At 45.8% G+C, this 18,127-nt stretch overlaps 1 protein-coding gene across 2 annotated transcripts in view; it reads left to right on the top strand.

Annotated features, from left to right (window-relative positions):
• The window catches only part of c4h8orf34 (chromosome 4 C8orf34 homolog), a 347,530-nt gene that overhangs the window by 161,619 nt on the left and 167,784 nt on the right, over positions 1-18,127 (top strand). For both annotated transcript variants that reach the window (XM_043689235.1, XM_043689236.1), the window contains exon 5: positions 5,266-5,291. In XM_043689235.1, the coding sequence (XP_043545170.1) occupies positions 5,266-5,291 (26 nt within the window). The remainder of the gene's footprint in view (positions 1-5,265; positions 5,292-18,127) is intronic.

Below are 18,127 nucleotides of genomic sequence, written 5' to 3'. Positions count from 1 at the left end.
CCGATCACCTTTCTCAGTAACCACACACAGCCCCGATCACCTTTCTCAGTAACCACACACAGCCCCGATCACCTTTCTCAGTAACCACACACAGCCCCGATCACCTTTCTCAGTAACCACACACAGCCCCGATCACCTTTCTCAGTAACCACACACAGCCCCGATCACCTTTCTCAGTAACCACATACTGCCCCGATCACCTTTCTCAGTAACCACATACTGCCCCGATCACCTTTCTCAGTAACCACATACTGCCCCGATCACCTTTCTCAGTAACCACATACTGCCCCGATCACCTTTCTCAGTAACCACATACTGCCCCGATCACCTTTCTCAGTAACCACATACTGCCCCGATCACCTTTCTCAGTAACCACATACTGCCCCGATCACCTTTCTCAGTAACCACATACTGCCCCGATCACCTTTCTCAGTAACCACATACTGCCCCGATCACCTTTCTCAGTAACCACATACTGCCCCGATCACCTTTCTCAGTAACCACATACTGCCCCGATCACCTTTCTCAGTAACCACACACAGCCCCGATCACCATTCTCAGTAACCACACACTGCTCTGATCCCCTTTCTAAGTAACCACACACTGCTCCGATCCCCTTTCTCAGTAACCACACACAGCCCCGATCACCATTCTCAGTAACCACACACTGCTCTGATCCCCTTTCTAAGTAACCACACACAGCCCGGATCACCTTTCTCAGTAACCACACACAGCCCCGATCACCTTTCTCAGTAACCACACACGGCTCCGATCACCTTTCTCAGTAACCACACACTGCCCCGTTCACCTTTCCCAGTAACCATACACTGCCACAATCACATTTCTCAGTAACCACACACCACTCTGATCACCTTTCTCAGTAACCACACACAGCCCCGATCACCATTCTCAGTAACCACACACTGCTCTGATCCCCTTTCTAAGTAACCACACACTGCTCCGATCCCCTTTCTCAGTAACCACACACAGCCCTGATTACCATTCTCAGTAACCACACACTGCCCCGATCAGCTCTCTCAGTAACCACACACTGCACACCGTCCACCTTTCTCAGCAACCACACACTACCCGGATCACTTTTCGCAGTAACCACACACCGCCCCGATCACCTTTCTCAGTAACCACACACTGCACCGACCCCCTTTCTCAGTAACCACACATTTCCCCGATCACCTTTCTCAGTAACCACACACCGCCCCGATCACCTTTCTCAGTAACCAAACACTGCACCGACCACCTTTCTCAGTAACCACACACAGCCCCGACCACCTTTCTCAGTAACCACACATTGCACCGACCACCTTTCTCAGTAACCACACACTGCCCTGACCACCTTTCTCAGTAACTGCACACTGATTGCTCATCTTTCTCAGTAACCGCACACTGCCCTGATCACCTTTCTCATTAACCATATACTGACCCGATCAACTTTCTCAGTAACCACATTCTGCCCAGACCACCTTCCTCAGTAACCACAGACGGCCCCGATCACCTTTATCAGTACCCACACAGTGCTGCGATCACCTTTCTCAGTAACCACACACAGCCCCGATCACCTTTCTCAGTCACCACACACTGCCCCGCTCACCTTTCTCAGTCACCACACACTGCCCCGATCACTTTTCTCAGTAAGCACACACTGCCCCGACCACCTTTCTCAGTAACCACACACTGCCCTGACCACCTTTCTCAGCAATTGCACACCGCCCCGATCACCTTTCTCAGTAACCATACACTGACCCGATCACCGCTCTCAGTAACAACATTCTGCCTCGACCACCTTTCTCAGTAACCACACACTGCCCCGAGCACCTTTCTCAGTAACCACACACTGCCCCGAGCACCTTTCTCAGTAACCACACATTGCTTCGATTACCTTTCTCATTAACCACACACTGCCCTGACCACCTTTCTCAGTAACTGCACACTGATCGCTCACCTTTCTCAGTAACCGCACACCGCCCTGGTCTCCTTTCTCATTAACCATACACTGACCCGATCAACTTTCTCAGTAACCACATTCTGCCCCGACCACCTTTCTCAGTAACCACACATGGCCCCGATCACCTTTCTCAGTACCCACACAGTGCTCCGATCACCTTTCTCAGTAACCACACACAGCCCCGATCACCTTTCTCAGTCACCACACACTGCTCTGATCACCTTTCTCGGTCACCTTTCTCAGTAACCACACACTGCCCCGATAACGTTTCTCAGTAAACACACTCTGCCTCGATGACCTTTCTTAGTAAACACATACTGCCCCGATCACCTTTCTCAGTAAACACACCGCCCGAACACCCATTCTCAGTAACCACACCCTGACCTGACCACCTTTTTCAGTAACCACACACTGCCTCGTTCCACTTTCTCAGTAACCGCACACAACCCCGATCACCTTTCTCAGATCACCTTTATCAGTAACCACACACTGCTCCAATCACCTTTCTCCGTAACCACACTCTGACTCGATTATCTTTCTTAGTAAGCCCACATTACCCCGATCACCTTTCTCAGTAAACACACCGCCCCGAACACCTTTCTCAGTAACCACACACTGCCCTAACCACCTTTCTCAGTAACCACACACTGCCCCGTTCACCTTTCTCAGTAACCACAAACCGCTCTGCTCACCTTTCACAGTAGCCACACTCAGCCCCGATCACCTTTCTCAGTAAACACACACTGCCGCGTTCACCTTTCTCAGTAACCACTCACCGCTCTGTTCACCTTTCTCAGTAACCACAGACTGCCCCGATCACCTTTCTCAGTAACCACACACTGCTCCGATCACCTTTCTCAGTAACCACACACTGCCCCGATCACCTTTCTCCGTAACCACAGACTGCTCCGATCACCTTTATCAGTAACCACACACTGTCCCGATCACATTTCTCAGTAACCACACACTGCCTCGTTCACCTTTCTCAGTAACCACTCACCGTTCTGAACACCTTTCTCAGTAACCACACAGTGGCCCGATCACCTTTTTCAGTAACCACACACAGCCCTGGTCACCTTTCTCAGTAACCACACACTGCCCCGATCAACTTTCTCAGTAACCACACAGTGCCCCGATCACCTTTCTCAGTAACCAAACACTGCCCGATCACCTTTCTCAGTAACCACACACTGGTCCGATCGCCTTTCTCAGTAACCAAAAACTGCCTGATCACTTTTCTCAGTAACCAAACACTGCCGATCACCTTTCTCAGTAACCACACACTGGTCCGATTGCCTTTCTCAGTAACCAAACACTGCCCGATCACTTTTCTCAGTAACCACACACTGTCCCGATCACCTTTCTCAGTAACGACACACAGCCCCGATCACCTTGGCACAGAATGTTTTATTACTCCTTCATGACGTGAGAGCGTGTCTGGCTGGGTCAGCATTTATTGCCCATCCCTAATTGTTCAGAGGGTGATTAAGAATCTGCAATGTCATTGACTCTTGACTTCCCTCTGAGTAATTAGGGATGGGCAATAAATTCTGGCCCAGCCGGAGAAGCCCTCATGCCGTGAATGAATCATAGAATTCAGACAGTGTGGAAGTAGGCCATTCAGCCCATTAGGTTCACACCAATCCGCTGAAGAGCATCCCACCCAGTCCCACCCTATTCCTATCACCCTGCATTTCTCATTGTTAACCCACCTAATCTGTACGTCCCTGGATACTGTATGTAACTTAGCATGACCAATCCACCCAACCTACACATCTTTGGACTGTGGGAAGAAACCGGAGCACCCAGAGGGGTCCCACGCAGACACGGGGGGAATGTGCAAACTGCACACAGACAGTTGCCCGAGGTGGGAATCAAACAGCAGTGCTCAACATTAAGCCACAAAAAAAAAGTCAATAGACACATGGGATCAAACACCAAAAAACTGAGCACTACATAAAACCTTATTTTAAAGTAAGCTATCCCAAACAACAAACAGATGTACATTGGGCATGTCTCAGAGTTCAACGTCTGCATTTTCTCTCAGCACCAAATTAATCTATGAAATGTAAAAGATGGCACTCAGATCGGTGACCTTGAGGTTGATGAGCCATATTGCAGTCACAGGAAATTAAATTCTATCTCCCTAATCACTGTGGTCAAAATGACCTGAAACGCTTTTTGCAAAGCCTCTTTTAGTGTTGACATTGTCTGGGATAAGCGTTAATATTGAGCAGTCTCTTCATCTGCTTTGAGAATTGTTAAACTTTTGCTTTTTCAAAATTCATTAGCATCACACTAATAACATAGGAAAGCTGCAATTACAGACAAACAAGACACAGAATCCACTTCATTGACTTTCCACTATTCTGTGAAATTCCATAGGAGGGGGAACAGTATAGAAGGAGGTTTTCCAGTTCAAAGTTTCTCTTTCTGCTCTCTGTGGGTGCTACTGATCCCAATCACTTCCCTTTTTCCCTGCAGCCTTGATGTTTTATTCTGTCCAGATCATTATTCAATTCCGTTATGAAGGCCACAATAGAATCTGCCTGAGGGGCACACCCTCAGGCAGTGAATTCCAGATCCTAACCACATACTGTTTATCCCTCACATACTCTCTCATGTCATCTTTTCATGTCAATCACTTTAAACTGATGTCCTCCGATTCTTGGTCCTTCTGCTAGTGGGAACGGATGCTCTCTACCTCTTCTGTTCAGCATACTCCTCTCAATGTTGTCTTCCCTAAAGGGAACAATACCAGCTGCCTCCCTTTAAACATCTTTCCTCAGCTCCCTGTTGCAGCCTGTCTAGTTTACATGGCCGCTGAGCTTCTGAAAACAGCAAAAAAAAAATCTTTGAATTGTTGGAGAGAGTCATTGGGAAGATAACTTATTCCTTAATGAATAACAAAAACATTGTAGTCATTTTGGAAAACATTTATGGTTGCAAAATGGCTTGAATCAGATAATGAGAAATGAGTATTTGGTTTGCAGTTATATTTTACCTTTGGTGTGTCTAAGGTTTCTTCTCAATACTCCAGTAACTGGGTTCACCGAAATAAAAAATGTTGAAATTTTAAAAAAAGTTTAACGTGTGCTTGTTCTGGGACTTATAATTAATACTTTATCACAAATCTCCCATGAATTCCACTCCAATTGGTAACAGTTCCTTTCTGTTTGTTTCACGTAAATAGAAACACATGATCCAGAATCCAGATCAGCAAAATATTGTTAGTCAAAAGAATGCAGTGTTTTACATTTATTTTTATTTTAATCTGACCTTTTTTTGCTTAATTTGGTCAGGTATTGCGACTGACGAATTTGATCAGGTAAGCATTTTTGCATCTCCCTTTCATAAATGTCATTTTGACATGAATTGATTATTTTCACTGGTGCAATATAGTTATGATATAAATTTATAAGCGGGGATCTTAGTAACTTAGTGTTACAAACCGACAGTGCACTTTGACTCTTTGTATAACTTCTATTAATTGTACACACAATACTTTGAAGTATTGCAGAGAATAATTTTGTGAAAGGAACCAGTTGATGATACTAGTGTTTCATTCCCAGCAACAAATATGGTTAATTAATTTTACATCAGCTGATTTTATCCAGCATAAGCTGGAATCAGAGAGAACTGTTATCATTATCATTGTATATATGTATTAATGATCACATCCTACATCTTAAGCAACTTTATTGCCTTCTAAATAGTATAACCGAATATTCTTGTCATTTAGTTGCTCATGGTGAAGTTTCCTTAAATAGTTTAAGAACCCACAAGTAATTAGGTTCAAAAGAGTCTCCAGGTTGGATAGAATATTGGGGTCTTATGTTGCGACTGAGGTTTTGTCTGTATTAATGGGTGAAGTCGTAATGGGGAACAAAGAAATGGCAGAGGAACTGAATAGATACTTTGCATCAGTTTTCACATTGGAAAACACCAGCAGCATAGCAGGACTTCAAGAGGGACATGAGGCAGAGGTGAGTGTAGTGGCCATCACTAGGGAGAAGGTGCTGGGGAAGCTGAAAGGTCTGAAGGTGGATAAATCACCCGGACCAGTTGGACTAGACCCCAGGGATTTTGAAGGAGATAGCTGAGGGGATTGTGGAGGTATTGGTATGATTTTTCAGGAAGAGTCCCAGAGGATTAGAAAATGGCAAATGCTGTTTAAGAAGGGAGGGAGACGGAAAACAGGAAACTAAAGTTCAATTAGCCTGACCGCGGTTGTTGGTAAGATTTTAGAGTCCATTACTAAAGATGAGATTGCAGAGTATTTGGAAGTGCTTGGTAAAATAGGACTTAGACAGCACAGCTTCATCAAAGGGAGATCATGCCTGACAAATCAGTTAGAATTCTTTGAAGAAGTAATAAGCAAGTTAGATACCCTCAAGCCAGTGGATGTGATCTATTTGGATTTCTAGAAGGTCTTTGACAAGGTGCCACGCAGGAGGCTGCTAAATAAGATAAGAGCTCATAGCGTTAGGGACAAAGTACTAACATGGATAGAGGATTGGCTGACCAGCAGAAGGCAGAGAGTGGGGTAAAGGGGACTTTTTCAGGATGGCCGCTGGAGTTCTACAAGGTATTGGGAACACAACTATTCATAACATTAACAGTCTGGATGTGGGAACCGAAGTTTACAAGAACGATCCTGGGGATGAACGTGTTGTCATATGAGAAGTGATTGAGGACTCTGATACTGTACTCGATGGAGTTTAGGAAGATGAGGGGGAATCTCATTGAAATTTACAGAATACTGAGAGACCTGGATGAGCTGTTTAGACTCCAGCTCATTGGCTCCGAGCTGAATTACTCAAGCAACCAACTCTTGCTCCAGATGTGGTCAGCACAAACTGTGATGGGGTCCACCAGCTCCCTCAAAATGCAGGGTCAATATATTGCCTGGTACTGCATTTTTCAAAGGGAAGAGATGATCCTTTAGAACGGTGATGAGGAGGAATTTCTTCGGCCAGAGTGTGGTGACTCTGTGGAACTCATTGCCGCAGAGGGCTGGGGAGGCCAAGTCATTGAGTGTGTTTAAGACAGAGATAGATAAGGGTTACAGGCAGAATGCTGGAGAATGGAGTTGAGAAACCAATCAGCCGTTACTGAAGGCAGAGCAGATTCACTGTAAAAAATAACCTAATTCTGTTCCTATATCTTGTGGTCTTATGGTCTAAGGAACCCACAAATATTTAGGTGCAAAAGGACCTTCCAGAATACTGTGATCTTATGTTGAAACTGAGGTTTTGCCTGTATTAACCCAAGACTCCATCGTGGAATTGAATATAAACCCAGGAACTCATCAAACACCTGATTGTCACCTGAACATAGATATGTCGAAGCTAACAATGGGAGTAGGCCATTTGACACTTCAAACCTGCTAAACCACCCATATGGTCATGGCTCATCATCCAACCCAACTTCTCTGATACCCTTTGATCCATGCCCCTTTAGCCCAATGAATTATGATTAGATTAGATTCCCTACAGTGTGGAAACAGGCCCTTCGGCCCAACAAGTCCACACCAACCCTCTGAAGACCAACCCACCCAGACTCATTCCCCTACATTTACCCCATTCACCTAACACTACAGGCAATCTAGCATGGCCAATTCACCAAACCTGCACATTTTTGGACTGTGGGAGGAAACCAGAGCACCGGAGGAAACCCACGCAGACACGGGGAGAATGTGCACTCCATACAGACAGTTGCCTGAGGAGGGAATTGACCCCGGGTCTTTGGCGCTGTGAGGCAGCAGTGCTAACCACTGTGTCACCGTGCCGCCTACTAATCTATCTCCTTCTTGAAGGCATTCAATGATTTATTCTCAACTGCTGTCTGTGGCAGAGAATTCCACAGGCTCCCCACTCACTGGGTGAAGACATTTCTCCTCATCTCAGTCCGACATGGGGTACTCCTTATCCTGAGACTGTGACCTGCTTGCCTGTTAGCATTCATTGAATGAATGAATGAGATTTATTAACATGTATTGCTAGAAAGATACAGTGAAAAGTGTTTTCTTGCCACAATCTGGTGCCATTTTGAGTTACAATAAGAATTAAAAACAATTACTTAAATAGAGTTCATCTTCTGTTTGAATTGTGTCTTGAACATGGCTTCAGGACTTCTGAAAGGTCTCAGCAATGGATTCTAGGTCTGAGAAAGTCCCTGCTCTGGGTACAGCAACACCCACGCTGCTGCCATTGCCTCGATAACACTGCTAACAGCCCAGGCTCCAGTGGATGTGATCTATTTGGATTTCTAGAAGGTCTTTGACAAGGTGCCACGCAGGAGGCTGCTAAATAAGATAAGAGCTCATAGCGTTAGAGACAAGGTACTAACATGGATAGAGGATTGGCTGACCAGCAGAAGGCAGAGAGTGAGATAAAGGGGACTTTTTCAGGATGGCAGCCAGTTACTAGTGGAGTTCTGCAAGGGTCAGTATTGGGAATTCAACAATTCATAACATTAACAGTCTGGATGTAGGAACCAAAGTTTACAAGAATGATCCTGGGGATGAACGCGTTGTCATATGAGAAGTCCCTGCTCTTGGCTCCATCACCGCCAAGAGTTCTCCGTTCTGGGCACTGCCACATGTCCAGGCTCTGGGCCTACTGCAGCCAGGAGGCCCTGTTCTGGACACTGCCATCCCCAAGAGTTCCCACTCTGGTTATTGCTACACGTCCAGGCTCCAGGCCTACTGCAGCCAGGAGGAACAGCTCCGGGCACTGCTTTCAGTCCAGGCTCTGGACCTACTGTGGCCAGGAGGACTCATTCCGGGCACTGCTACACATCCAGGCTCCGGGCCTACTGCAGCCAGAGGACCCACTCCGAGCATTGCTTTCAGTCCAGGCTCCGGGCCTACTGTGGCCAGGAGGAACAGCTCCGGGCACAGCTTTCAGTCCAGGCTCCAGGCCTACTGCAGGCTCTGGGTCTATCACAGCCAGGAGTATTCTCTCTGGGCCCATGATCCACACTGCTGATGCTGCAGCCACTGCCCAGCTGACACTGCTCCGGCCTCGAAGGTGAAGGAAGGTAAAACGAGGGAGAAAAGGATGCTGCTGGCCTGGAGCGGAACTTTTCATGAACCCAAACATGGCATACAGTGCCTGGGCTTCCATCTTGAAAAAGATGCACTGTGCCAAATTGGCGATACCGCACATTATTTTTGTAACCAGTGTTTCAACTGAAGCTCTCTCCTGACCTAGGGGGCAAACATGACATTGCTGAGGAAGCTGTGTACCATTAATGGCATTTTGAAAATGTCAGACTTCAAAACCTACTGGCAAGACATGTGAGAAGTGCAAACCACTCTCAGACAGCGTTATTAAAATCAGTGCCAGCAATGATTATCTTGTGACGGTGCTGAAACAAGACATCGAGGGGATCAAGCAACCACTGAAGCAATAAGAGGATGAGGTCTATATTCCCCAGAAAAGGGAAAAAAAAAAACAAGTTGAGAAGGCTGGTCAGCTAGTAGTGGATGTTATGAAAGAGAAAATATACTGGACCAGCAGGAGACAAAAAAAACTTTAATTTCAATTACCAAAAGCTTTGAAGTGAGAGGGACAGTCTTGAGGAATAAAACGGTCAATGTCGGGAAGATCTGAACGCAGTAAACAGACTCGGAGAGTGAGATCAGTCAGTGTCGAATCTGGAGTCAACGTTGGCTGCCATGGATCAAGATAAGGAAGTTTAACATGACGATCCATGAATTAAAAGCTTCACCGCACAAGCAGGAACAATATTAGTCACTGATGACTCAGGAAATCAGAAGCACCTCCAGACAAAGTCATCATCGTAAGGTCTGGGCACAGCAGTAAATTACCCAGACGTTAATAGGGACTGAAAGGCGTGCATGCCATTGCAGTTAGGTCAGCTTTCTTCTGGAAAGGAGTGGATCATAGAATCCCTACAGTGTGGAAGCAGGCCATTTGGACCATTCAGTCCATACTGACCCCCTGAAGACTATCCCACCCAGACTCACACCCCTACCCTAGCCCTGCGTTTCATATGGCAGAGCTCTGGACGCTGTGGGCAATTTAGCATGGTCAATTCGCAATTTAGCATGGTCAATTCACCCTAAACTGCACATCTTTCATTTGTGGGAGGAAACCCACTCAGACACAGGGAGAATGTGCCAACTCCACACAGACAGTCAGGCAAAGCTGAAATCGAACCCGGGTCCCTGGCATTGTGCAGCAGCAGTGCTTACCACAGTCACCGTGCCACCCTATGTTGCATGTTTCAAGAGTGTGAGAGCTGAAAATGTGTTGCTGGAAAAGCGCAGCAGGTCAGGCAGCATCCAAGGAGCAGGAGAATCGACGTTTTGGGCATGAGCCCTTCTTCAGGAAGGGCTCAAGAAGGGCTCATGCCCGAAACGTCGATTCTCCTGTTCCTTGGATGCTGCCTGACCTGCTGCGCTTTTCCAGCAACACATTTTCAGCTCTGATCTGCAGCATCTGCAGTCCTCACTTTCTCCTGTTTCAAGAGTGTGGCACTGGAAAAGCTCAGCAGGTCAGGCAGCATCCGAGGAGCAGGAGAGTCAATGTCTCAGGCATAAGCCCTTCATCAGGATTCCTGACCAAGTGTTTATGCCTGAACCATCGATTTTCCTGCTCCTCGGATGCTGTCTGACCTGCTGCGCTTTTCCAGCACCACACACTCGACTCTGACCTCCAGCATCTGCGGTCCTCACTTTCCCCTGTGTTGTGCGTCCACCTTGTCTTTACCAAAGCTCAGCTGTGCGAGCTCCATGTGCCTGTGTGTAGTGACTCCGCTTGGCCTTTTGTCTGGTCGGTGTTTGCAAGCTGCATGCACAGAAATCAGTTGGTCTGCTGGAATATCTTCTTCATAGCTTGCTTTGTGTTTTACTGTTTTAAGTGAACCAACCAACAGTAATTTAGCGATTATTAGACCAGTAAAGTTGGCATCTTCCCAGAGCACCATGGGGCTGCCTTCTCATTAGAGAGATAAGAACTGGTGGGTTTGAAAGTGAGCTTTGTAGATCTTATTGACTGGAATAATTGTCTTGGACTGTACTTCAACTGAATATGTTCGTTAAAATAATTGAAATAATCTGTGGGTGGCACAGTGGCTCAGTGGTTCGCACTGTTGCCTCACAGCATCAGGGACCTGAGTTCAACTCCAGCCTCGGGCGACTGTCTGTGTGGAGTCTGCACGTTCTCCCCGTGTCTGCGTGGGTTTCCTCCGGGTGCTCCGGTTTCCTCGCACAGTCCAAAGATGTGCAGGTTAGGGTGGATTAGCTATGCTGCGCTGTCCATCGTGTCCAGGGATATGCAAGTTAGGTGGATTAGCCATGGGAAATGCAGGGTTATGGGGATGGGTCTGCGTAGCACAGTCTTTAAAGAGCCTGTGTGGACTCTTCCATTGTGTAGGGATCCTGTGGAATCCAAGATTTGAAAAATGTGTTGTGATCAGATATGATAGTTATTATTGTGCAGAACTGAACTGAAGATAATGTTAGTTATGTCACCTGCAGCCCCCCTTCCTGATGTGAGCAAATATATCAATGCAAGTCATATCCCTTATGTAGTAGTCTCCTTTGTTTAGTAAATTGTTTGAGAGTGTGTGCTGTGTTGAATTGATTTTACAGTCTGTGAGGCAGCTTATCCTAGTGTATTCATTCAGAGGAAGAAGCAGTTGTAATGGGGAAGTGGTGGAAGGAGGTGTGAGAGATAGGAAACCCTGTGTGTATACCTGCAGTGAAGGAACCTGCAGCTTAGAGATGTAAAGCTGGAGAGGAGTGTGTGATTGATCATTCAGGGACTAAAGCAGGATAGTACCGGACTGTCCAGGAAACTAAACAAGTCTCACATTAGCAGTCCTACTGAGATTGTTACATTTCTTACTGCATTCTTAGCAGCTCGTGACAACAAAGCTTCTGGGATTTACGTATTTTGCAACTGCTTCTCATTCCTGCTGACTGGCCATAGAGCAGCCAACTCTGGAGAATACAATCTCTTTACTGCTCCTGACTTGTTTCCTGAGCACCTTCAACGTACCACCTGAAAACCTGAGGTCGTTAGCGATGCATGAGAAATGTGCTCTAGTACCCAACCTGCAGCAGGAGACGGTGTTGGGGTAATGCCTCAGTGACTAGTATTTCAGGGAGCATGGGTTCAAATCCCACCATGGGATAAAAAGTTAGTTTACTTGTGACCGTATAATCCTTTGTTGATTACCATCTAAGAGGAAACATTGAGTTAACTAATTATCTTTGGGGAGGGAATTCTGCAATCCTTTACTGGCCTACATGTAACATCAGAGCCACAGCATTGTGGGTAATTATTAACCGTCCTCCAGGCAAGAAATGCTGGCCCAGCCAGTGATAGCCTCAACCCATGAATGAGTTAAAAAACAATCACATTTTCTTTTAACAGAATCAGTTGTTTTTATGTGGAAAACATCAACCTTTCTTTCCTCTCAATCAATAGGTTGACTATAGAAGGAGCAAATAATATTGGAATTACGCTCTGAATATAATGAGGAACACTCTGGAAAATTAGACACACCACCTAGTGCTATCAGTTCATATTGCTTCTGAACTATCTTCTCGAAAAACGAGAGATTGAGCCGTCATGCTCATTTTCTAATTATGTAGAATTATTTTCCTTGCTCTTCCCTACTTAATCCAGTATTTTTATGTATCTTTGAAAAGTAGTTTACAGACCTCTACAAAGTACTCCAATATACCCAGATTCTGATGATTGCTTGTTCAAACCTCAGCCGAGCTTTAATTGGTTCGAATGATTATATTCCTGTGACCCACTTTATAACTACAAAGTCAGACCATGTGGAAGTCTTTTATAGAAAGACAGTATCTTTTTAGCTGTATTTATTATTTTCCTAACTTAGACTGTGTATACCTGTAATGTAGGTATTTATCATTTTTATCATTATTTTCTCTTTTTTTTTGTACATAAGATTTGTACCTAGGTACTTTGTACCCAAGATGGTGTCATGTGTTGGTGACATTATACACTTTTCACTGTATTCCTGTTCTCTTGTTACTTGAGAACACATAGGGTCATGGAGATGTACAGCATGGAAACAGACCCTTTGGTCCAACCTGTCCATGCTGACCAGATATCCCAAGCCAATCTAGTCCCACCTGCCAGCACCCGGCCCATATCCCTCCAAACCCTTCCTATTCATGTACCCATCCAAATGCCTCTTAAATGTTGCAATTGTACCAGCCTCCACCACATCCTCTTTTATATCTTTCCCCTCTCACCCTAAACCTATGCCCTCTAGTTCTGGACTGACCGACCCCAGGGAAAAGACTTTGCCTATTTACCCTTTCCATGCCCCTCATAATTCCGACCCCAGGGAAAAGACTTTGCCTATTTACCCTTTCCATGCCCCTCATAATTTTGTAAACCTCCACAAGGTCACCCCTCAGCCTTCGATGCTCCAGGGAAAACAGCCCCAGCCTTTTCAGCCTCTCCCTATAGCTCAAATCCTCTGACCCCGGCAACGTGCTTGTAGATCTTTTCTGAACCCTTTCAAGTTTCACAACATCTTTCCGATAGGAAGGAGACCAGAATTGCATGCAATATTCCAACAGGGACCTAACCAATGTCCTGTACAGCCGCAACATGATTTTCCAACTCCTGTACTCAATCCCCTAACCAATAAAGGAAAGCATACCAAATGCCTTCTTCACTATCCTATCTACCTGCGACTCCACAATAAACCTATTCTAATTCTAACTCCACAGGCAAATAGGTACCACACTCCCTACCAATGTTCTTGTTAACCATTCATGGGATGTGGGTGCCACATGCTAGGCAAGTATTTGTTCGCTGTCTGTAATTGCCCTTAAACTGATTTGCGTATTAGAATATTTCAGAGGGTAGTTAAGTTCAACCACATTATTCTGGGTCTGGAGTCACATGGTGATCAAAATGGATAAGATGGCAGATTTCCTTCCCAAAAGAACATTCGCACACCGTAACGATCAATGATACTTTCACAGTCACCATCATTGACAGGGGCTTTATGTTCTAGGTTTATTGAATTTGGGTGGGGTTTGCACCTATGTCAACAGTTTATTAGCCTTGGCCTCTGGATTATATTGGAGGTAAAAACAATGACTGCAGATGCTGGAAACCAGATTCTGGATCAGTGGTGCTGGAAGAGCACAGCAATTCAGGCAGCATCCGAGGACAGGCATTACCATGCCATAGCTACCTCCTCCTGCTCTGTCTTTGCTCTTCAGAAGTTGACCTTCTTCAACAGCTGGAGTTCTTGTGGTCTAGTTACACCCAAAGTGCTGTAGGAAGGGATTTTCAGATATCTGACCCAGAGATAGTGAAGGAACAGTGATAAGTCAGGATGGAGTGCAGCCTTGGAGAGGAACTTGGATTTAATGGTGTCCCTATTCATCTATTGCCCTTGTCCTTTTAGCTGGTAGAGGTTGCGGGTTTGGAAGGTGCTGTTAAAGCAACCCTGTGGTTTAGAACAGTGCATCTTACAGATGGTGCTGATTACTGCCACTGTGTGTCAATGGTGGATGGAGTGAAAGTTGAAGACAACGGATTGGGTGTTGACCAAATGGGCTGCTTTGTCCTAGACAGTGTTGAGCTTTTTTGAGTGTATTCGAAATTGCATAAGAAAAACAGGAGGTGAGTTATTTGCAGCAGGATTCATACCTTCTAATTTGATTTTGGAGTAACAATATCTCTCTGACTCCTGTAGTCGAGTTTCTGGTTAATTGTAAGTTGAAACTTTATTGCTGGAACAGCACAGCAGGTCAGGCAGCATCCAGGGAACAGGAGATTCGACGTTTCGGGCACAGGCCCTTCTTCAGGAATGAGCAGAGAGTGTTAGGGACTCACTGAAATCTTTGTAGAGAGAGGCAGAGAGCTTCTTCAAGGAAGGCATCCTTGTAAGAGGATTCGCAGTAGGTTGAAATCTTCGAGGAGAAAGTGAGATCTGCAGATGCTGGAGATCAAAGTTGAAACTTTATTGCTGGAACAGCACAGCAGGTCAGGCAGCATCCAGGGAACAGGAGATTCGACGTTTCGGGCACAGGCCCTTCTTCAGGAATGAGCAGAGAGTGTTAGATCTTTGTAGAGAGAGGCAGAGAGCTGCTTCAAGGAAGGCATCCTTGTAAGAGGATTCGCAGTAGGTTGAAATCTTCGAGGAGAAAGTGAGATCTGCAGATGCTGGAGATCAAAGTTGAAACTTTATTGCTGGAACAGCACAGCAGGTCAGGCAGCATCCAGGGAACAGGAGATTCGACGTTTCGGGCACAGGCCAAAGAATCCTGAAGAAGGGCCTGTGCCCGAAACGTCGAATCTCCTGTTCCCTGGATGCTGCCTGACCTGCTGTGCTGTTCCAGCAATAAAGTTTCAACTTTGATCTCCAGCATCTGCAGACCTCACTTTCTCCCTGGTTAATTGTAACCCTCAAGATGCAGATAATGGGAAAATCAGTGATAATACGTCATTGAATGTCAAGGGCCACTTGTTATATTCCCTTCTGAGTAAGATATTTAATAGCTGTCACTTGTGTGGCATGAAAGTTATTTACCTGCATGCTGTCCTGTCTGGCTGCATCCAAACAAGACACAGACTGTTTCAGTATGTGAGGAGATGTGAATGATGCTAAACATTGCAAAATTGTCATCAAAAATCCCCAGATCTGATCTTATGATGGAGGGATGGTCATTGAAGCAGCTGAAGACGGTTTGGCCCTGAGGCAGAGATGACTGACCTTCAACAACCACAACCATCTATCTTTGTACTAGGCATGACTCTAGTGGAAAATGTAGCTCCTGTGAAGTTCAGCTCTTTTGTCCATGTTTAGACAAGGGTGTAATGAGAATCCTGACAGGACACAAACGTTCTGTCTGTAAGAAGGTTATTGCTGAGAAACTGCCTCTTGACAGCACAGTTAATGACCTTTCCGTTACTTTTCAAATGAATGAGAGTAAACTGTGAGTGCAGAAATTAGCCAATGGGATTTGTCCTGCTATTTGGGGACTGGACATATTTGCCCAATGTCCCATGTTGCCATTTGGTGCCAGTCTTGTACTGACTGGTACAGTTTGTCTAGGGGCAAGGCTGCCCTCAAGAATCAAGATTAGAGTGGTGCTGGAAAAGCACAGCAGGTCAGGCAGCATCCGAGGAGCAGGAAAATCGATGTTTCGGGCAAAAGCCCTTCATCAGGAATCCTGATTCCTGATTTTTGATGGAGGGCTTTTGCCCGAAACATCGATTTTCCTGCTTCTCGGATGCTGCCTGACCTGCTGTGCTTTTCCAACACCACTACAATCTTGACTCTGATCTCCAGAATCCTGATCTCACTTTCACCCTGTCCACACGAATCCCTACAGTGCAGATAGAGGCTATTCGGCCCATGAAGTCTGCACTGACCCTCTGAAGAGCATCTTAACCCACCTAGCCTGCACATCCCTAGATACCACAGGGCAATCCACCTAACCTGCATATTTTTAGACTTTGGGAGGAAACCAGAGGAAACCCACACAGACACGGAGAGAATGTACAAACTCCACACAGACAGTCGCCCGAGGCTGGGATCAGGCCCGGGACCCTGGCGCTGTCAGGCAGCAGTGTTAACCACTGAGCCACCATACCACCCTAACAGTTTGAGAATGGGGTATATAAAAAGCAAGCTCTGAGAAAACAATTCTGATGAAAGGTTGTGACCTGGAAATTCTGGCTTGAATTTTACGTTCTCACGCCAGCAAGTTTGAAACTTTGTGGGTGGCAGTAAAATGCACCATTTCCACTACCTGTCCCTCACCCCTCTGTGATATTGTGGTTAGACATTGGGCAGTCCTGCCACTCTTGGTCCTCACGAGGCATTTAAGTGGCCGCTTAAGTAACTTATGGGCATCACCCCACCTCCACTGACATTGACCATGGTGAAGGAGGTCAACTTCAGCTGCTTGGATTGGTGCTGAGAAAGAGAGAGGGGAGAGCTGACGTGTCGTGCCCATTGGAGTCACTTGCCCCACCCCCACCTTTTTAATCCTTCCCCCCCCCCCATCCCCCCGTCCTCCTAAATCCGGCCCAAATCCCCCCTCCCCATTTTCCTCCCTTCGTCTCCAATCAACCCCTTCCTCCTCCAGCGCGTGGGGCTGTGGGTTTGTTGCTGTGTAAAATCCAGCCCACTATGCCAGCTTCTGTCTGTTTGCAGGTGTTGTGAGCATTTTGGCTGTTTTCTGACTTTAGTGCACAGAACGATGCTATTGCATCTGTTCGACAGTCACAGGTGTAGCACCCAGCTTTGTTTCACGAGGAATGAATGAAATATTCGCTGTTCTGAAATTGCAACCACAGTGTTAGGCTGCCGAACTGGACGAAACTCAGTGAAAAGGAGTGAATGTTGGATGTTACCCACTCCCCCCATCCCACTAACATCCGACCCCGCCCCCCCTTTCGTTGTATGCTCTGGACTCTTCAACTCTTGATCGTGGAAATCTCCCAAACAGATTTTCAAAGCTGAATAGGGCCACTAATTTATGCCTCATCTCAAAATGATAAGTAGAATGTAATCAATTCAAAAACATTTACATCATCTGAATATGTCACGGAAGCACATTATTTCATGCATAATGCTGGACTAGTTACTGAAATGTTATTAAAATAAAATGCAGAATATGAATAATGAATATTGTTCCATTATACCTTGAATTAGTTATCAGCATTTTTATGAATGTCAGCATTAAGAAGCTGATAAGGCGTACAGTTATTAATGTAGGACTTGCTTATGTTCTGATGGTTGCTCCCTTTCACCTGGATCTCTTGCAGAAATGAACTGAAATGAGGGATTTAGTTTGAACCAAAGTGAGTTTGATGCAGTCCTTGCAAAAGGATTTTTTTTGTTGTGAATGAGTAAATGTGTGAAGAATGTGAGAAATATTAAGGCATATTTTTTCTGGGTATGGTTGCCGATTGGTCCTGAATTATGGGTTTGTGCTCTGCCTGTCTGATAACATTTCCCTATTTGCTATCATCCACCCTGACCCCAACACCACTAATACTGTGGGCCCTCAGTGCTGCCTACTCTCTCACTTGTGACACCCACAGTTGCCTGAAAAGTAACAGCTCTTCTGTCCACTTTGATCTCTCATAATTCCTGTCCATTCCCGAAGGGGCT

This window comes from Chiloscyllium plagiosum, chromosome 4 (assembly GCF_004010195.1).
Source record: "Chiloscyllium plagiosum isolate BGI_BamShark_2017 chromosome 4, ASM401019v2, whole genome shotgun sequence".
NCBI classification, from domain to species: domain Eukaryota; kingdom Metazoa; phylum Chordata; class Chondrichthyes; order Orectolobiformes; family Hemiscylliidae; genus Chiloscyllium; species Chiloscyllium plagiosum.
The sequence above is the reverse complement of the archived record's forward strand: the minus strand, read 5'-3'. Positions and strand labels throughout refer to the sequence as shown.